This window comes from Cariama cristata, unplaced genomic scaffold (genome assembly GCF_000690535.1).
Source record: "Cariama cristata isolate BGI_N322 unplaced genomic scaffold, ASM69053v1 scaffold21187, whole genome shotgun sequence".
NCBI classification, from domain to species: Eukaryota; Metazoa; Chordata; class Aves; order Cariamiformes; family Cariamidae; genus Cariama; species Cariama cristata.
Genome location: NW_009627402.1, coordinates 57,140 through 78,785, shown reverse-complemented (window position 1 = coordinate 78,785; position 21,646 = coordinate 57,140). Strand labels below are relative to the sequence as shown.

General features: G+C 39.7%; 1 protein-coding gene across 1 annotated transcript in view; it reads right to left on the bottom strand.

Moving 5' to 3' along the window:
* Positions 1-473: 473 nt before the first annotated feature.
* The window catches only part of LOC104164952 (cubilin-like), a gene marked incomplete at its 5' end in the record, with an annotated part of 74,719 nt that continues 53,546 nt past the window's right edge, over positions 474-21,646 (bottom strand). Inside the window, 10 exons of the mRNA XM_009704439.1 lie at positions 474-660; positions 1,058-1,293; positions 3,158-3,323; positions 4,448-4,629; positions 4,743-4,890; positions 5,548-5,756; positions 6,222-6,384; positions 7,248-7,453; positions 18,391-18,608; positions 19,543-19,672. Coding sequence (XP_009702741.1) covers positions 553-660; positions 1,058-1,293; positions 3,158-3,323; positions 4,448-4,629; positions 4,743-4,890; positions 5,548-5,756; positions 6,222-6,384; positions 7,248-7,453; positions 18,391-18,608; positions 19,543-19,672 — 1,766 coding nt within the window. The remainder of the gene's footprint in view (positions 661-1,057; positions 1,294-3,157; positions 3,324-4,447; positions 4,630-4,742; positions 4,891-5,547; positions 5,757-6,221; positions 6,385-7,247; positions 7,454-18,390; positions 18,609-19,542; positions 19,673-21,646) is intronic.

Sequence of the window (21,646 nt, the reverse complement as noted above, 5' to 3'; positions counted from 1 at the left end):
GCTTGAGTACTTATTCAGCCAGGTTTTTATACTGAATGCGCTGTATTACTGAAAGTTCTTCAGCAAAGTTATCTGTCTAAGTGGTTGTAGGACAGGGGCCATTTTTTAGCAATTTCTGATTTTATTCTGATTTGAATAGAACTTTAGCCAACGTTTCAAAGATGCTTGGGACAAAGCCACATAACTCTATGGAACTAATTAAAGACAGCTTCATATCTTAGGTCCTCTTATCAACTTCATGTTGAATATTTTGTGTTTAAGTTTTATCCTGGCTAATTCACTTTTTATAGCATTAAATGTAAAACTTTGAAATTATGAAGAAGAATATAAAAAAATATGTTTCAAAAACTAGCAAAAACTTATTTTCCCAGTTGGGTAGATAATCGTTTATTTTCATACAATTGGAGATCACATTTTTTTGGCAGAACTCTAAATTCATAACAGCTACGCTTACAGTAATTTTAATCATAACTGGATTTCAAACTTACTTTATGATCTAAAGTCTCTTTCAGTGTAGCAAGGAATGGTAATCTGCTTCTCATAAACAGTGTTCTAGCTCGTCCAGCTTAATTGGAATCCTGACGGTAAAGTCACATATTCAGCATGAAATTTTATATAGACTTGATGAGATGTAGCAGTAAATGGAGTGATGTTTGTATCCTAAAATTAAAGACACGAAAAATGAAAAGCTTTATAGAACATCAAATTCCTTTGGAAAAGCCAGTCAGAGAGTTAAAACTGAGGCACAAATTGAGTCATAGATTGAAAGTGACCTCAGGTCTGTGCTAGATACTGTTGTTTCATTTCTCCCTTTGGGTATTACAAATATTTAAATCATAAATACGACTAAATACTGAGCAAAATATCTTGGTGCCTCCCACTAGATGTCACTGTAGGGTCTGCATTGAAAGGCTTCTAATGCATTACATGTCTTATGCCTTCACTTCCAGTCATCTATGTGGAATTCATGCCAGAATTGGGGAAACAGTCTTGAATGTGAAACCGTAAAGATTAATTTTAACCACTTACAGGGTCACAGACAGGGAGCAATACATACCATCCCACAGTACGGCCCAGCTGGGGGATAACTGGCATCTGGCCCGTTGTAAAGGATCAGATAGTTGCTACTGCAATCCCCTGGGTCATCGATGCTGATGACATCAAAGTTCACTGTGACAATTCGTCCCTTGGGCACAGTAATGGCCCACTCACAATCAGTGTTGTTGTGGTAAGTTGCCGGGTAGCTGGGACTAGCAAATGAGCCAGTGGTGCCGTATAATGTTCCACCGCATCCTGGAAACAGACACTGTTATTTACCTTAGAAGGCTTAGTTTCACAAGATACTGCATGATGTAGTACATTAGTACAGTATTAGTAGTAGCACTGAAAAACAGAGAGACGCTGGGAGCTGGAACAATGAATGTGGATAAGAGCATTATTGCAATAAGAGACAAAACTGAGGCTCTAGCTTCAGCAGCCTGAGAAAAATACGCAATGGGGCATTAGACCATCACTGCATATTAAAAATAAAAACCCCCAAAACATTTTGAAACAGGAACCAAAGTCTTAAGTCTGTGCCTTGGTCAGTTCAGTTCCCAACTATTCAACCAGACACAAATTCTCTTTGGCTGTTCTTTGGAATGAAAAGCAGTGAATCCTCGTGTGATAGAAACATACGGAGAATAACTCAGAGAAAACAGTCATATTAAGTAAACTAAAGGCCATTTGTACCAAAACTCAATCTCCAACAGTGGTCAGAAACAGATGCCCTGGGAGAATTGCAAGTTTATAGAGTAAGAGTAAGCATGTGCAGATTATGCCCCAGATTACTCTCACAGTCTCCAAGAATTTTCAGCTCACAGCTCCCAGAGATGGCATCTTTGTATTTAATAGTCTTTATCAGATGTCTTCCATGAACTTGTTCAGGTAGCCCTCAAATCCATGTAAATTTGTAGCATCCTATGGGAAGGAACTCCACAGCTGCATAGCATGTCAAGAGCTGGTTTTTTTGGTTCGTTTTGAACCTACGACCTCATGGATTTATCTGATGGCCTCTGGTTCTTCTCTGGGAAAAGTCAATGAACAGTTGATCACTATTTATCATCCAATATCACTCAATTTTATAGACCTCACTAGCTTCTTAATGAGTTTTAAAAGTCTCAGCATACCTCATACAGAAGCCATTTTTTATTTTGAGCCCTTAGTTATAGGGGATTCTTTATAAGAGGAGGAGACCAGAACTGTGCACATCATTCAATTTGTGTGCAAACTATGGATTTATACAGTGGCCATCTCTTTGTTCTCTCTTCCTTTCCCAACAATTCCTAGCATTGTGCTAGCCTACTTGACTATTAATAAGCAGTGAGCTCTTGTTTTCATGGAACTATTTTACCGCCAAGATCTTGCTGCTGAGTACCAAAAGTCAACTCAGAGCCCATATTTTTGTAAGTAAAGTTTGCATTGTCTTTTTTTAATCATGTTCTTTATCAACACTTTCCTACACTGAACTTTTATCTGCTGTGTCACCACCAACACACTTAGTACTGTAAGGTTATTTTGTAGTGCTTTTCAGCTGGCCATGAGCTTTCCAACCTGCAGTAACTTAGTGTCATGAACAAACTATTACCCAGCTATTCACTGCCATTTCATAAGTAATTTATGAATGTGTCTATGATATAGTCACTACACAGCATTATAGTTAGGTTATTTCCTTGAGGCAAATTTCAGTTGTCTTCAGGCTTAGCAGTGCCTAGATCCTAGGGCATATCACAACTGGACTATTAACGGAGTAGGCTGAGTCACCGCCACCACCACCACCACTCTGTGGATCCCAAGATAGATGTTCCTGATATTTTCTGACTTCTCAGTGAAAAAGGTAGATCTTCATCTTAAGTAAGTGGACTACATCCTCTGCGGTTGCTGAAGTCAACATTCGAGAGAGGGAATTGCTTCCGTAACATAAAATGAATCTCTCCCCACTGGTCTTGAGGAACAACTGCCTCTCTCCAGTGACTGAATAGGGTGGTCTAGGGGTGCTTAGGAAGGTCTTAAATGTTGATGAGGCAAGGCCCAAGCTGAGCAGGCTGAATTCCACGTTTCTGTATTTTCCCTCTGTGTACAATGGCTAAGTGGAATTATTTTGTAATTACAGCCTTACCACTTGATGATGAAGTCCAAGTAATTTCATATCCATCATGAGCCCCTGAAAAATCACTCTTGAAATGAAGGTAGACGACGTGATTTTGGGGAAAAATGGGACTGGGCACAGTGTTTCCACAGAACCTGCCAAGTAGTGGTGATTGCACATCGCTTCCATTTCTGACCTTCAAGGGACACAGAAAACATTGTCAACGTTAAATCCCTATGCCAGTTACATACCACTACAATTATGCAGTGATACAAGCACAGCACAAGCTATGTAGTAACTTGCATACATACCATAATTATCATTTTAATATTACTGTTTTTCCTACTATATATTCTTGTATAGAAGGAAAAAGAGACCATTCACCAGTCTGTCTGAGTTTTGTAAGGAATTGCACAGAACAAGTGTCATCAGAAACAGGTAGCTAAATTTTATGGTGTGGTGCGTCTCCAGACTGAAAAGTTACTTGACTAATAGCTAAGATGTGCTTTTGCAATTCAAGCCCATGTTTTACTTTTCATAAGAAATGTTAATATGCCAGATGAAAAGATTAATTCTTTACCCTGCAGACCACTCTTTTCCCTGGTCACATTAAGACACAGATCATATTACACAGCTGAGATTTAATCTGATTTCTTTCTGAGCTCCAATAATGATAGTTCTCAGATCCATTTCGTAGGACAGTAAAGAGGATATGAAAGGGGAACTAAATAATGATTCTGCCACAGACATCTGATTTTTGTCATCTAACCAGTGAATAGGGAAACCTTCAACAAGCCTGAAAGGACAGAGTGATGATTGTGTAGGAGGATATGCTTTTTATTGACACAAAGTACCTTTGCAAGTATCCTACACTTGTTACGAGAGCTCCTTTAAAAAACAAAAAAAAGCAAAGAGAAAAAATGCTTTTCTAAAAAAAAATTATTTTAAAGAAAAATATCAAGTAGATGGAATCTATTACTGGAACGAAAGGCCTCAGATTTTGGCTTTCTGTTCATGCACAGATGTTAATATTGGATGAAAACTATCCTGGCTTGCTCTGTTAACTGGGTAACAGCAACAAGAGCTAGGTAAAGATGAGTTAGCTGATAATGAAACTATTTATTCATTGGTTTTGGGCTTACTACAGTGTGTATTGTTTAACATCTTAGTATAACATCTGAGTACTTTTCACCATAAAACTGTAGCAATAAATTAGTCCCTAATGTCAGTTCAGTTCAGACTTGATCCAAGCTTATTAATATCCTCTGAATTCAGCAGATTTTGACAAAGACCCACAAAATATGTGTACTTGCTTGATACCTCTAGGAAATCATGTGAACACTGGATGCTGTCTTCCAAATGGAAAGCATGGAAAAAGAGAGAAATTGTGTGATTCAAGGGAGCTCGTAGAATAATAGAACAGTCCATATTATTGGGGTGATGACCAGGCCAGCCAGGGCTCTTCAGGTAACCAAATGGCTGGTTATACTCTCTGCTGCAACCTTGAGACAGAAAATCAGAAACATGTATTTCAGATCTTTCTATTGTTTTTCACTCTATTGAATAAACAAAGAGAATGGTAGGTAGATTTTTTTAGACATTTCTTGAAGCTTACCTGTGGCTTGATAGGTAAATCTGACTCCGTTATTAATCATATATTCATCTGATTTGAAAGTCACAATGGCAGTGCGATCATAAGAATAAAATTCAGGGACTGGAAAAGTTTCAGTGCCACAGAATCTATGGACTGATCCTTGGCTGTGCTGGAATTCAATACATGTCACAAGTTACTTAATGATGTAATTTGGTTTTCTACTTACTGAACGTGAGGTGAATAAATCTCTCAACACTTTTTATACCAGTTATGCAGTCACATTTTAAAGTTCTCATGGAAATCACTTAATAACATCTCAACAATTTACGTTCAATTATTATGAGAAACAAATCAAATGTAACAGGTATTTTCATGCCAAAATAAGAAACAATGAAAGAAGGTTTAGAATAATATAATACAAGGGACATAAACAGGTTTTTTTCTGGTGCTTTTTACGAACACTCTTCTTGTCATGAATATTCATTTTTATTATGGTTCTTGGATGGGAGGAAGTACCATTAGTTTATGAAAACTTGCTGTTGGGCAGTATTTTCTGGGTGTTAATTTTGGCAGCTCTGTTACTCGGTGCAACTGTGAAAAATCGAGTAACATTTACCATAATTCAGTATGTGTATCGTGTGCTTCCATGAGGTCTGTGTACCAGATAACACACCGTAAGTGGGCTACAGTGCGTAATGGTTTGGATGTGCCCCTCACACAGAATCATCAATAAATCTATTATCAAATAGCGGGTTTCTCCTCTCTTCACAAAGTGTGAAGGGAGCTAAATGTGAATGGGGAATGGTATCAACCGTAAATTTCTTACTCTTGGTGAATCCTGGAGCTCTAGGTAGTTCTGAGAGCAGTCCTGGCCAGAATGGAGGTGGAAGGCCTCTACCACCACCCTGACTTGCTGTTGCGGAGGGGCATCAATGACCCAAGTACAGAGAGTAAATGGTGGATATTCATTTGGGAAGTTAGGAGACATCGCAGTCAGGGATGTAGAAGTTGCATTGTATATTCCTCCACACAGTCCTGTGTAAAACAGTAATAAATGCATCACAGAATGAAAACCTTTCCAAATGGGGAAAAATATTTATTGAGCAAAACTACACTGGACAATATATTTTTGTATTTACCTGTGAGTCTTTAGAGGGAAAAAAAAAGTAATATACATGCTAATTCTGTGTCAATGTATGTCATAACACTCAAATAAGTGTTTTTTTCCCTATAATATCAGTGTATTTGTTAACAATCTGTGAGTGTTCCTGTTTTGCACTCCAGACTGACAGCCACCCTGCAACCAGGCAAGACTGAAGAGAATTGCACTGAGGTCTCGCAGTGCTGCTTTTAGCTTGCTTATAGATGCTGTGCTGAGGACTGTCTTTGCCCCTTCCTCAGCCCTATATCTAGAACAATTTTGATGATTTAATATTTAAATCGATATTTCCACAAAAGAGTCATAACAATATATATGCATACATATATATGTATACTTACGATCCACTGTGGCATAGGTAGCATTGAAACCCTCCCTTTCCACAGAATTGTCTGTGATAAATTTCACAGTCAAGGAATTATGGGTAGAAAGGAAAGGAGCTGGTACTGTAGATCCACAGAATATGCCAGCTACACTGGCATTTTCATTATCTCCGTCATAAAGCTGAAAGAAGAAAAGTATATAAGCCACTAACAGTTTAGGCAAAACAAACAAATAAATAGAAATTAAATTGTCTGACCCCTCCTGACACTACAATTTCTTTTACTTGAAAGCAAAGTAGGTGCTCTTGTGCTTTAACAGGATGTTCTTGATGACTATAATTATTCACTGCCATATTAAGTAATTCTCTTGGACAGTGTAAATCTCATTATGGAACATTCTGGTCCTGTCTCAGCAAATCTATCAAAAATTTTGTCTATTTTAATTTGGCATTTTGATTTCTTTTTTATATGTAATCTCAAAGTACTTTTCAATGAGAAGGTTGATTTTATTCACCAAAATGTAGAATTAATCCCTAGTTTCATTGCACATCTCTAATGCTCAGCAGGATCTGTAACACTCCTCAGTGGATCTTGTTTAGCAGCATTCTGTTATCCTACATTTTGTATGCTCATCTCCAAGAAAATAGCTTTCACAGGTCGGCATTGAGCATCAAGACTTATTTATTCAAAATTTTATAAATTAAAGTCCTTTCAAGCAATTGTGTGTGATGATGAATCTGCAAGTTTACTTTTTAAGTGCTTGAGTTCTGTCTTGTTTCTATTCTGTGAAATAAATACTGATTTATATAGGCAGTCTAAGACCAGAAGTGTGTCCTCATAACAATGTTAAAACTCTTATTGGTTTCCAAAATGGCAGAATGTAATCTGGAGTAGTAATCTAACTCAATGAAAAAATTTTAATTATATTAAGCAATTTAATTTTTTCATAAGACCATTTTCTATTAATTAAGTTTATGCCTCATGGAGAGGATAACGGATTGTATCTCACTGATATTTTCTTGTTAAGATACACAGCTATCTTACTTTCACATAATCATATCGGCAAGTCTGAGCAGACTGTGTTTCAAGCACGAATGAAGTGAAGGTGAGGTTGATCAGTTTGTTTACAGGTGCAGTTATGATCCATACACAGTCCAAATTTTTCTCATATCTTCTGGTCACATTGGAGACTGGAGAGCCAAAGCTATAAACTGGATTTGTCAAGTAACCACCACAGCCATTCTGAGGTCCTGTTGAAGAAGCAGAAGCTTTTTAAAAGCAATTCCTGACATTTATTTAGTCTTCAACTCTTTAATGTCAAGCCAGCAATGTGCCTTCGTGGCCAAGAAGGCCAATGGTATCTTGGGGTGCATTAGGAAGAGTGTGGGCAGCAGGTTGAGGGAGGTTATCCTCTCCCTCTACTCTTCCCTGGTGAAGCCACATCTGGAGTACTGTGTCCAGTTCTGGGCTCTCCAGTTCAAGAAAGATAAGGAACTACTGGAGAGAGTCCAGTGGAGGACAATGAGGACATTGAGGGGACCAGAGCATCTCCCTTAAGAGTAAAGGCTGAGAGAACCGGGTCTGTTCAGCCTGGAGAAGAGAAGACTGAGACGGGATCTCATCAATGCTCATAAATACCTTAAGGGTGGATGTCAAGAAGATGGGGCCAGACTCTTCTCAGTGGTGCCCAGCAACAGGTTAAGGGGCAATGGGCACAAACGGAAACTCAGGAAGTTCCATCTGAATATGAGGAAGAACTTCTGTACTTTGAGGGTGACAGAGCCCTGGAACAGGCTGCCCAGAGAGGTTGTGGAGTCTGCTTCTCTGGAGATATTCAAAACCTGCCTGGACCCAATCCTGTGTAACCTGCTGTAGGTGACCCTGCTTTGGCAGGGGGGGTGGGCTAGGTGATCTCCAGAGGGCCCTTCCAACCCCGACCAGTCTGTGATTCTGTGAAGCCAGCAGCTTTTTTCTGTGCCACAAAAATTTACTGTCTTGTCCCACAAGGATTATCTGAATTATTAAAAGGCTTTCAACACAAACAGCATTAGATAGGTATGAATGACAAATAGATTTGGTAGAGTGAATTAAGGAAGGCTCATGTCATCTGTTGAGTATAAAATCAGTATCCACTTTGAAAACAGATTTTTTAAAAGGCGCTGTAAGAAGACAGAGGACAGAAATTAAACAGAAGAATAGTAGTTAGAAGACCTTTTAATGTAATTCTTACCTGCTAGTAAGAATATTTGGACAGTAGGGGGCACTGGGTTGTTGGCTTTGAAAATCTTGTTAAAAATTAAGTTGCTTATTTTGGCAATAAGACGTTGTTCTATGGGGATTGAATTTTGCAGCCTGACGCTGGGACCCAGACTGATATTCAGGAATCTAGTTAAAAGGGACTTCTAGAAGAGTTTTGCGTGGTGGGAACTTACAACCCTTCTGAAAAGCAGCCTGCTTTTCATTTGGATCCCACAGACAGAGCTAAGGCCTTTACTGTACTTACTCACTGCGAAAATTTGAACACTATAATGTTTTCAGTCACATTGAAAGAAATTACTTTTTGGGAAAAGTAGTTATTAGAAAATCAGAACCCTTTTATTGCATCTAATTACAAACAAACAAAAAATACAGACTATCTCAGACTATCTGAAGGGATTTTTTTTTTTTTACTTCTCTTTTTTTTTTTATTTTGTAGTTTGATTTCCAGAGGTTGGACTGGGCTAGTAAATCTGATCAATTTATTTACTTTATGCTTCCTTCCCAGTCTCTATGGGGTCTCCTGGCTACTTATTTAACTCAGGAATTCAGATAAAGTATGGTTCATCCTCTTGCTTTTGAGTCTGAGAAAGAGTTTTTGTAAACTGCACAGAGCAAAGTGGTAACTGCAAGCAGCCTGTTATCTCCCACAGAAAATCCTTTTAGGAGAATTAGGTAATAAATGAAGCTGCAGCTGTGGCTAAGCAACATGAGCAGAGTTTCAGAATTTCATCTGGGTGTGTACAATATGCCTGTCTGGCTGACATACAGTGACTTAACCTTGACACACTGATATATTTCCAGTCATTTAAAACTGCGCCCTACTTGAGCTACAGTATTACAAAAGCTCGCTCTGGTCAAAAATCAGCATTCAAGTATGAGGATTGCATCAGTAACCCAGAGTTGGAGAGAGCACAGTCTTGCAAGACTGTAATGGTTAAACCAGAGTGACTAAGGCTAAATGTCATCCTGCTCTTCTAACCAAAGCCGGAAAAACCCCACCCTAAAAAGAAGTTTGCTTAAACCCAAAATCTTAATAACATGAGATTTAAGCTTTTGCTATAGCTAGGAATGAACAGAAGAAACTTATTACAAAGTAAAAAAAGCAGGAATTAATAGATTCTAGTCCAGTTTTGTGGGCTGTTAATGAAGTCAGAAACTTGGAAAAGTGCTAGCGTTCATTCCAGTGCCACTGCAGAAGCCGAGAACAACTGTGGGGGAAATGCGAGCAATAAATCATGCTCTTACAAATAGTCTAAGAAGGAGGAAAATGTGAGATAGGAGGGTGCCTGGGCCATAAGAGTGCAGTTTTGCTATATTTTTCTCTGGGTATACCTTTTTGCATGATTTATTTAGTCCCCCTGAAACAATCTTGTTGGAGCCGCTTCCTGCTCAGCATTTTGGACACTGTCTACTAAACATAATATTAAGCATCTAATCATTAGGCATAGATCATAGTCTGACCATCCAGCCCTGCAATATTGAGTCTGCAGTAATATGGGTCAGACACCTTACAAAGCTCCCCTTCACCCTTTTCAGGGTTAGAGTTGCAGAGATGCCAGTCAGACCATTGCAACAGCAGTCAGGGAATTGCTACAGAGCCATGCAACAGGAAGGCTCTCAGTGCTGTTGGATTGGCCTTTTTTTGGATATCAAATGTCTGGACCTTTGCAATGGTGCACTTCACTACTAACTGTGCAGCTATAAAGACAGCTCAGATGACAAAAAGTACAGATGTGGGTAAGCTATGTGTGTACAGCACATAAAATGGACTTGACAGAGAGAGAAACAGGCCAAATCCTCATTATCAGAAAATTAATTCTAGCTAGTATAGCCAGTAATAGCATCTAAAGGGAGATAAATAACTAAAAGTATGATTTACAGTTAATAAAGATGAGGTTTCATCATTAGCTTTCACAACGCATAGCCTGCTCAGCCAGAGTTGAGTCAAATGCTTATACAGGGCAGTACATTATAAATAACGGCTAGACTGGAGGCCAACCAGATATCAAGTAGCCCTGCATCAAGCCAAATAAAGAACAACCCTTGTTGAAAAATCTATCCATCTTGGTGCTTTCCAGTACTGATCAATGTTACATCTGATTGCAGCCACTAAAAGTTACAGAATAGTGAAGCTGTGTAGATTGAGGGAACGACCAGAAGTAAATGAAGAGCCAGCGGCTTAACAGGAGGGAACTCATGCTAAGAGAAACACTATTGCACTGCATTTTAGCCAGTACACAACTCATTGTTTTAAAAATCAGCACCACTTCTGAATAGAAGGCCAAATTGTAGCCATCCAGCCTGCTGGTGATCATTGATGGAATGACATTGATTGCTGGCTAACACAGCCAGAAAAAATTGCAGCTAAAATTTAGGCAAAATCTGGGACTGAGAAGTCTGTTCATTTGTAGAATAGACTCTTAGATATTCAATCTAAACTGGATAAAAATAATGAGAACTGTACCTAATAGAGCAATTTGTGTGTGGGCAGATGGACCCACTACATGTCTGACTGTGTTGTTTCAGTCTCTGGTTTCTTATTTAAAATAAAAATCATAAGTACATCATAAATCAGATTGCAATCTTGTCCTCCTCATAAGCAGCTTGCCAGAGAACACAAATTATCAGAAGAACTAGGGCACACACTGTCATCCCTAATTGCTTTTGGTGGCAAGCATTAATGAAACTAAAGGGCTGAAGGATCATTCAGAAAAGAACAGATTGAAGGTTCCCTATGGCAAATATAAATAATTACAGCAGAGACCAAGCACGTGTTTCTCTGTTAAGAGTTACATCCTGTAGGTAGGGAATGAAGATGAATCTTTGAAGCAGCCTGCCTTTGAAACACAGCCAGGAGTAAGGTTCATTTATACAGGTATGGATGCCATGAAAGGGAGCCTACTGAGTAGTTTTAAATCTATCAGAAACAACTAAACCAATGACATTTCAAAATACAACAAACTAATTTTGCTGCCCTTCCCTTCTTACTAAATGAGCACCACAAACATCTATTAGAAAGCAGCAAAGTTCAAAGAACTGTTCTAGTTCTGCTTGAGCAGTAATGAAAATCCTCTCCCAGATTTCTGAATCAGATTTGGTCTCACTTAGAAGCATCCCTGGGAACTCTAGGCTTCTCTCTGATCCAAACTAAACATCGGAATAAGCAAAGATTAACTCTGCCAAGACTAATGCTTCTTTCCTGATAGGGTCTTATTTCCAGTGCATAGGAGTGGCTGGACTAATTGTGGCTGTAATAATTAGCTCATAGCTTGTTTGGGTCATGGCTTCAAACAGTAAGGCTCAGAAGGATGTAGGGCTGGAGGGAGGAATTGTACTGTCGTACTTCGTCTCATGGCTGATACTGAAGGTTGGTAAACCTTCGCAAGCTGAGCTGAGCTCAGCTGTTCCCGTGTTTGGCAGTCACTGTAGAGACATCATGACTTCACGTGGCAGACGGACCCTGGCAGCAGTGCCAGCCCTGACCACAGTATCTGCAACATTTCAGAAGGAGACTTCTGAAAGCACGGGACTCTTTTTAGTCCTTAGCCTAGCCTTTACGCAGAAAGGTTTTTTGACTGGTTTGATGGCCTGGCAGTGGTACCAGCAGTGACAGTTAGGACTGCAAAGTCCCAGTCTGCTGCTTTAGCAGGATTTCACAAATGCAGTCAGATGAAGTTCATATTCTTAAGTTTTTAAACTGTTGGCTGATCCCCAATATAACAGTCCAGACATGCTCTGTGCCAAGCCTGCCTTAGTTCTGCAAAACTGTAATTTATGTATCGTCCTATCCATCTCCTTGATGCTTGTCTGGGAAACCAGAGGTAGACATGAAGTCTGGCCTCATTCTAATACTTTCTAACACTGCATTAACATACTTGTTGGCATCACAGCTGCCAAGGCCTTTGCAGATCTCTCTTGCAATGTGAATCAGAAATGTCTCTTCACCATTTGATTGCATGCACCAGAGTACAGACTTTCAGCTGAAGAAGCCATTGACTTCAGTCAAGCTAAGACAATTCATGCCAGCAGAGTTCACCCACAGCTGTGTGAAGTGCCTTTAATCTGAACATCCCATCGGCTTTTAACCATTTAGTCACTACAAAGTTATATTTAATCACTGTGTCTGAAAATAATTTTTCACCTATTTTTTTCAGATCAGTCAGAAATGTCTTATTTAAATGTCTACCCCTCTTCTTGTCTGTCCAGTTTGAGTATGCAAACCACTTCTATTTATTTTGCTTTGGGAGAAGAAATGTCACAGACATTAAATAACTGACATTTCTGAGAGGCATTAGTAGACTATCCCTTAGCTCAACAGTTGTATTCTTTTCAGAGATATTGAAAAGATGTATTTCAACACTGCAAGTGCTTTCTAACTTTAGTCAGATTTCAAGCTGATGCATATTTTCATATTTGAGTCCCAAAATACATTTAGAAACAGTCCGGGAATTGTGGCTTATGAACATATATTCTGAACTTGTTATGGATGTTCTTATTTTCATAGACTATAATAAGATCAAGAAAAGATATTATTAGTCACAATTTATTCATTATTTTAATAGAGTAAGCTAATCATAGTTAAGCCAGGACAATGTAATGAATCTAAAATCTGTAATATTAACGTGTAATATATTTGATAAAAAAATTGTGTGAACCAAAAGCCCAAAGAAATTTTTGCAAGAAGACTTGTGAGTTTCAGGCAATTTGCTTCTCTGCTAGACCCTCTACAGCACCAGGTTCTAAGTCCAGGTTGGATATCTTGAGACACATCCCTGGAAACCAGTCCTAATGGGCTGTGAAATCTCTGCTAGGCCCTGCTGCTTTTCCAAAGGCATGAGAAGATGGAAGGAGTTCACAGTCAAGGACACGTTATTCTAAGATTTTTTTTGTTGGAGGGAGAAAAATTTGCAGGAAAGCCGAGATTCAGCTGTGCTGAGTCCTTTCGCACCTAACAGACCATAACTACTGTTGTCAGTACAGGTGCCTGGTGCCACCTACAGCAAGTGCTAATGTTATTTACATAAATCAGTGCAATGAATTACTGCTGGTGGTGTAAGAATTTAGAAATGACTCACAAAAGAACACCTAACCCTGGCCTACGCAATAGAATAACCAAACCAATATTTTACACCTTTTTTTGCCCATTCAGAACTGGGGTTTTTTTTCAGTAATTCTGAACAATCAAAAAAACCCACAGCAACTGTGCATGCTGAGCACTGCTGAAAATCTGCACCTGGAAACTGACAATAGAGTGAGACAAGATTTCAGTTTGCAGGGCAGAACTGGACTTAGAACTATATTATGCAAATTTTTTTTATTGATAAAATAAAATAGCATAAAAATGCTGTGAAAATTCTACTGGATCCATTTTTAAAAGTACACTTTCATTTCATTAGGGGAGAGCGTAACAGTAAACCCATTAGTGATAGACACTTAATGTATTGTATTCCAAACAGGAAATAAGTAATTCAATACACAGCTAATAGAATCAGGGAAGGCAGATACCTCCGGGTGATTTATCGAGTAAATTTCAGATCATTTTGTCAGGAAGAAAAGCATATAGATTATCATCTATTTCTCTGATAAACAGACTAGATTATTTATGTAAATTACCTGTTAATGCATTTTTCTGGTGTATCAGAGAAGATTCCTTTTTCCAACTATTTTTCTTCTAAACTTTACTTGCTTATGATTTTTTTCCCTATGTAAAATGATTAATATGCATTCAATAGAAATACTTATTTGAATAAAAAGGATGGAGGGATCCTTGAGGGAAAAACTGGGCATACTGAGGACAATGCAGAGGACAGGGTGTTTGAGGACTTCACATTCCAACAGCCTAATGGTTGCCAAAGGTTTTGGAGGCATTTCTTCTGCCTTAGAGCCTACAGCACTAGTTTTCTCACTGTTGACACCCTATTCTTCTTGCCTGTCTATATCCATCTGGTTTTCCTCCTTTTGTGTTTAAATAATAATCTCTTTGTGAGAGCATATTGTTGCTTTATTCTGCCGGTGCGGTGCCTAGCACAGTGGAATCACAGTCCATGAACTCGTAAGCCCCAAGGTAATGCAAACAAGGGACAACATTGGTATTAATACCGTACACCATACTGCTCTTTCACAAAGCATAAATGTGAATTTCTGCTGCATGCTCACAAGAAGTAGTATAAAAAAGAGGAGGGGAAAGAGCTGGCTACAGCTTGAAGTCAAGCAGGATTTAGGGCTGTAGAGAAACAGCGGGCAGTCCTCCTGCCCTCCTCCATCCCACCTTCCCCACGGTCCCAACTCTGTTTCAGTTTTGCCTGTATTGTGTGAAGAAAGCTCAGGAAGAGCTTTCTGACTCAACCCACTTATCAAACCATGTGTAACACTTTGCTGCTTGTAAATTCATGTGGCTTCCTTAGACAGCCTCAGTGAGCAGATCTGCATTTCAGAAAACCCCTAGATCCTCCTCCGATGGTTTAGAATGCAATCTGTTTTTCGTTACTGAGACAATGGAGCTATGTACACAAGCACAGAGAGCTGCCAAGCAGAAATGATGTGCTGTTAATAAGGTCACAGCTACATTTCCCGACAGGCATTGCTGACTCTTTAAAAACAAGAAAAAACCCCAAACCCTTATATGTCTTCTCAGCCTTTGTATCATAAGCCTCAGAAGGATCACAAATTGGGGTGAGAGGGTCACCCCACTGCCGAATGGGAATAGGCAGAAGCTCCATTTATCACCAAAGTACAAAGTTCCTGCTATCACAGCAGGGATGGCAGAGGTATGTGCAGGCTCTGTTCCTGCCAGCCAGGTCAGCTGAAAAGCTCAGGTCTCCCCTTAGAGCTGGAGAGATTATCGGGAGATCTTTGGCTGAGTCACAAGCTCAGTACACGCAGACCTCATTCTTTGGGGAGAGATCTTAGCCTTCCTTCCTTCACAGAGACATCTCATGTAACCAAATGCCTTAAGCTAGTATTGATTTATCTCTTCTCATCCTTTTATTGATTGCCTAGAGGAGCACACGCTCACTGTGGAAAGGAGGTAAAATCCTCATTTTACAGACTGAAAACAAAGGCAGAAAAAAGGTCAGTGGTAACTTAAGGTAAGAGGAGTCTGTCTTTCCACAGATCTAACACTTGGAGAGGCTGGGATCTTCCAGTCAGCCCAGTTCACCAGCTCAGCCTGAGAGTGTGTCCAAGTGTTTCCAAAAATGGGGCTGCTAAGTGTCCAAACTTAGCAGCAGATATAAACCCTCTGAACTGCACCAACAAGGGCCATATGTTCCCCTGCCTCAAATGCACCATATCACAGAGTTGGTAATGCCAAAGAATGCTGCTTGTGAAATATGCACTTAACATTATATTGCACAGGGTACAGAGTAGCATGGTGAAGGAAAAGACATTTGACAAAAAAAGGTGAGACGTTGCTGTACTGTCAAATTAATACTGTTTCATACTTTCTGTTAGTCTCCCTTTTCTGACTAGTGGGGGCACCTTGAATATTCTAGTGGGTGCAGGATCAGCGATGTAAACAAATCATTTTAATTAAAACAGAGCATGTTTTTCTACAGAAATTTCAGGGTTTAACTCTTTGAATGTCTGGTTACTGTCAGTCTCAGTAGGCTTCTGTGAGTTTCCTACTTCAACTTCTCTCTTCCCTCTCACCACAATGGTTATCAGATGGACTCCCTACTAATAAAATACATAAGAAGGAAAGAATGGATAACCCTGGATTTTGGCAGTATCCCTGAGAGAAACCTGATCAGGAAAGAAGTTGGAAGAGCTTGTGAGGAAAGGAAATAGTTTAGTTTACTACAACCAAGAGTACTGTTTCTGCTTGATTCTTTCCAAGACATAATTAGGGTCACCCACAACATTAAACAGAGAGCAATAATTACATTATCCAGTTGTGCTTCCCTAGGGTAACTACAGAATGATGCGCTTGTAATCCAACAGAGAATGAGGCTTCTTGTTTCTCTACAGATACCATCTTTCTTATCCAAGAGATTTATCATTATTAATTGTCATCTGATTGCATTTGTACTCATAACAAAACCACATGGGTTTTATCTTTTGACACACAAGAGAGAGCTTCTCTAAAGTATCATTCAGAGTAACAGGCTTTTAGATCTTCATGGTTTTATTCTCTTTCATTTGAAGCAGAATCTCAGACCTCATAGTGCAAACATGTGTCACACATTTTCCTGGCTCTATTTTTTAGACAAGTCAAACTGGAAAGGTTTATAGGACTGTGACTCATGTTTTCCTTTTATAATATACTTTTCTACTTTTTGGCCATTCTGTACCAGCATGGGAGCGTCGGGATCCTTCCTAATGGCTGTGTGGTTTAGTCCCTGTGGCTTGCTTCCTACAGCAGAGAAAGAAAAACTATCATTAAGCATCTTACCACTATGGGCTCTTCGTCACACAACCCACATCTCTGCATGACCCTCTTTTCCAACTTGCAACTCCATTGATCCTGAATAACTCCTGCAACATCACAACCTCCGTTTCCTTGGGAGCCTGCAGAACTGTCCCTCCAAAACTTAGCCTAATAGATGTCAAAGTTTGTTCATAAAAGGCTTCTCTCCACTCTAGGAAATTTTCAGGCATCATACTGACTTGAGGAGCTTGGCTTGTCTTCTGTTATGTGCTTAAGCAGAATCTCTGGCAAGTTGCACAAATAAATCTAAAGTCAGTGGCTACAAAAATTGACTATATGCCAACAGGAAGAGCAAAAGCTTGGGGAGTTCCTGATGATCTCACCCTGGAAACATGAATCCAGGCTGTGGGCAATCTCTGATGACTGATACCTAATAGTTTAAAGAAGCTACATGTGAAGCAACATTATGTTACTCGAAATAACAGTCCACAAGAGTGGTCTTAAAGATTCTTGTAGCAATCACTTAGAGTAAAGTAAAGGAAGAGTTAATAATAGTAATGACCATGAGGTTCTGTGGGAATATTTTTCTTGGCAAAGCCTGTAGAACCAGTTATTTTCCTTATCTGTAAATACTTTCTCAGACTGTATCAAATGAGAAAATCGCTGGCTAGGGCTTGGGAGGGGATTCAATGACTCAGCAGAAGACTATGTTTGCTCTGCCACAAAGGCCTTTCATTCTGAACTGTCTGAGTGCCAGCTTTGTAAACCTGACAATTACTTTTTCTAGATCACAAAAACATGGAGTTAATTACACAGGAAACTAGTAAAGATGGCAGGAAATCAGTTTACATGTAATAATCATTTGTTGCTTATCATCCCTAAACAATTCAGATGCTATAAGAAGGTAAAAAGCTCCTTTTACACCTTGTTCTTAAAAATAAACTACTGGGTTTAAACCTTTTTTTTAAGGCAATAATCAGGCTTTGCCCCTGACTCTTGTGTCCATCAAAACATTTAACATCCAGTGCCTTCTTACTATGATCCCATTTATGTAATGGCCAGCTAACCAGATTGATCCCCCAAATCAGTAGAGATCAGCACAGTGGTGCCTTGGAGGAACCCCAGTCTTAACTGAACTTAACACTTTAGTTTTTAAAAAGGTGGGAGGTGAATGGAAATTGAGGATAGATGGAAAGGAGGCATCTTTAGCACACCGCCAACCTTCGACTACAGAAGAATGAGAGTTCTCAGGTATTGTCATATTTCCTCCAAAACAGAGGTCTTTGGGTGCTGCTAAGCCTTCAGTCACCCAAGAAATGCCTGTGCCTTCAGAGAGGCAGGAAAAAGTTAGCAAAGAATAAAAGGAATCCATTCAGAACCAGGGCTGGAATGCAGGGATCCCCTAAGCCTAGTATTTAGGTTAGTTCACTCAATTTTTACAAAATCAGAAGCATTCTTCTGCTTCTGGCACCCCTAGTGAGGGAGACCATAACCATGCCTCACCAAAGGAAATTACTTACCAGTAGATTCTTGGGGTTATCAGTCTGATAATACTCTTACCTAAGGTCTCCCTGAAAGATGCTTTCCATCCTCTGTCTGCTCCAAAGAAGTCAGTGTTAAACACCAGGAACAAGTTATTACTGGAGCTCTTAATATTTGGAGGCAATTCTGAGCCACAGAATTTCCCAAGGAGAGGAGCATGGGTGTCTGAGCCATCATATACAGCCACATAATCTTTGTAGCAGGAGGGAGATATTTCAAGCTGGAAGCTGTTGAATCTGTAAAATACACTTGAAGCTTTAGGTATTATGTTTTCATTTCTATTCCTGTGTTATTTGTGGTTTTAGTGCTTGAGGATACCTCCAAGTAATAGCAATAGCCAAAGCCATAGACAGACAAAACATTTCTCTTCAGGAAAAAGCAAGCAGAACTGTTAACTGCATGGTAAAACACTCCAGCCAACCAACCTCAAAGAAATAGTGACCCTCACCCACTGGGCCTTTTGCAAGGCAAGCTGTCAGCACATCTAGGCTTTCTGTGAAGCAGCAGATCTCCCTTGTGCAAACATACCCTCTCTCACTTCTGCAAATTGCTCAGGCTGCAATTTCCTTGGGCATGTGAGGGGCATAGAAAATGCAGGCTCAGAGTGCAGACCAGCTGGGTCTTCCACTTAGCTGGGAAATATTCTCTTAACTCACAATCACCATATATATGACAGAAGAATGTATCCACCTTTTCATTTCTCAGTGGTAAGATTTTGTGGCAGCCATATCCCTCCTTTAGGCAAGACAGCACACACTCGGAAGTATACTCTTTCTGGGTGGGTATTATTACTTGGGCTGAAAAGTGAGTACCAGACTTCTAAAACATTTTTTTTTTTCTTATACAAACTCATAGGAGTCTCATAACTCCTCAAAGGCTGACAGAATTTAAATAACAGCATGAGCTGCATTTTTACAATTTCTTAGTCCTCTTGGTAACTGAAGTGAGAAGTTAAAATTGTGGTGATATTTTGCACATAACAAGTTACAGGGAAAGATGTAAGGGAGCCTGAATTTGATAAAGGTGCCTTCAGTAGCCATTTCTCATTTTAGTTCAGTTTTCTCCTTGGAAAAGGAATGGCAGAGAGAAAATTTTCGATAATTGCTGTCTTCAATTGGAATCAGAGACCACCCTGTCCCCTTGATGACAAGCAGAACTTGGATTACATACTTGAGGAGCACTATTTTGCCATTTCCAACTGTAATGTGGTATGAGCAGTTCATGTTGTTGTGATAATCAAGAATTGAATGGGCCGGACTGCTGATAACACCAACAGAGCCATTGAAAATGCCACCACAAGCTGTAGGGGAAACAGAAAAAAGAGTGATTAGCGTTTGAATACTAACTTGGTCCCAATTATCATATTTCTTGCAGGAGTTTAGCCATAAGGAAAGAAAAGCCCTTGATAAATTAGGAGCAGTCTTCCCTATCATGCCTACAGCTGTTAAGTGTGGAGATGTCTATCAGGTTGTGCTCTACAGTGGGAGACTAGTCAGTATTGAAGTAACAGGTTGTTACTAGTCCATACCAACTGGCAATGGCTCCGTGTTTGTGCAATAAAAGATTGAGCCTGATTTCAGGTGTGCTGCAGTAGGACCAGGGAGCAGTGGGATGGGGTGGGTGCCCCACGCAGGAGCGTGAGTGAAGTGTGTCTGGAGTAGTTTGGCACCTGTTCTAGCTTGCCAAGAGAAACCTGGCTGATATGTGGACAAAGGCATTCCTTCAACCAAACCCTGGCCCCATGGAAGCCTCTGAAAGTTTGGCACTGACACAAAAGCAGCCACAATTGCACTCATAGCCCTGCCCCTGACTTTTCTGGAATGACTGTCCACAGAGCCTCATCAGCTCTCCACCTCCTGGCAGGGCTGGGGCATTACTGTAGCACTTGTTCTGTGCAGAAAAGCTGAGAGGAGTCCCCAGGTGCCACTAACCCTGGGGACTGTTCCCCACCTCACCTTGTGCAGGGACTCGCCAGCAGTGGGGGGTGGCTGAGCTGGAGGACTGCATGTTTGCTCTCTGGCTGAGGAGCAAGTTAAACTCTGCAGCTGTGAACTAAAGGCACTGCTTGGCTTCTCAGTGTTTCACACCATGGATGCTGACGAGGCCAGGATGTGGCTAATGTTTGTTCCCAGCTTCAGTGCTTGAGGGAACAAAAATCTATTATAAAACCAACGCTAATCTCCATTGTTAGCTTCAGCCTTTATTTTACAATCTTAACTTAGCAAAAAACATTTCCCTGTGTCCTGTTGATAAATAGCTCAAAGCTACACACAGCTTTTCATGTTTTAAAGGACATGCCATTGCCCAGGCCACCACCTTAACAAAGGCAGTCCCATATAGGTGCTGCTGGATACAGAGCCCTTGGCTCCACAGCTGCGCTCCGGGCTGGTGGCCTGGAGCACTGGCAGATAAAGGACAGGAGCTGGGGGAATAAAGAATCAGCGTTATTCTACACTAGGAGGGGGAAGGCTTTTTCTTTTTTTTTTTCAGTGAACAATACAACTAGAGGGAAGAGGAATGTTAATTGCTAGAATCTGCTTTGTGTACAACAACAAGCTAATAAGGCTGCAGTCATCTTTCTCAAATGTCAGAAGTCACAAGTCAGATAGCAGGAACTGACTTGAGTGACTTATGAAGGTCTTTTCCATGAGTAACTGCACACTGTCATTTCTCAGTGCCATTCCCTCTGTCTTATCTGTATCAGGCCATTCATTTTATATAAAGAATTTAGCCTTCTGCTTTTTCCTGTGGCTTTGAACATGAGGAATGCATTAAGGGAAATACCAAAGTTAAGAACTCAGCCATTTCTCTGCAGTTAGAAAATGATGGTTTCAAAAATCAAAGTACTGTCTCTACAAGTTAAACCTAGAAAATATTAAAATCGGTTTTGAAAACAAAATTAATCTTTTAGGATATTTATATTTGTGCAGATGAAAATTCTAAACTCAGTTGGAAACTACTTCTTCTAATATATATTTCCTCTTTAAAACAAAAGAGATCTCATGTGAATGGCAAAAAGTTTTGGTGAAAATATTTATTTTTTTTTTTTTTATCTAGATCCTAATTTTTATTTACATTAATACCTGGCACTGCAAGAGGGCCATCAAATGGAGGCATATAGCTGGGTCCATTTAAAGATCCTGTTCTGGTTCCCATGTTGTATAATGTAGTTTTAGTATAACTGAGAATCTGACTGTTCTGTATGTAATAAAATCTTCTAAATGAACTCAGTTAAATAAACTGGTGATGTTTCTCCTTAAACATTGCGGGGGGG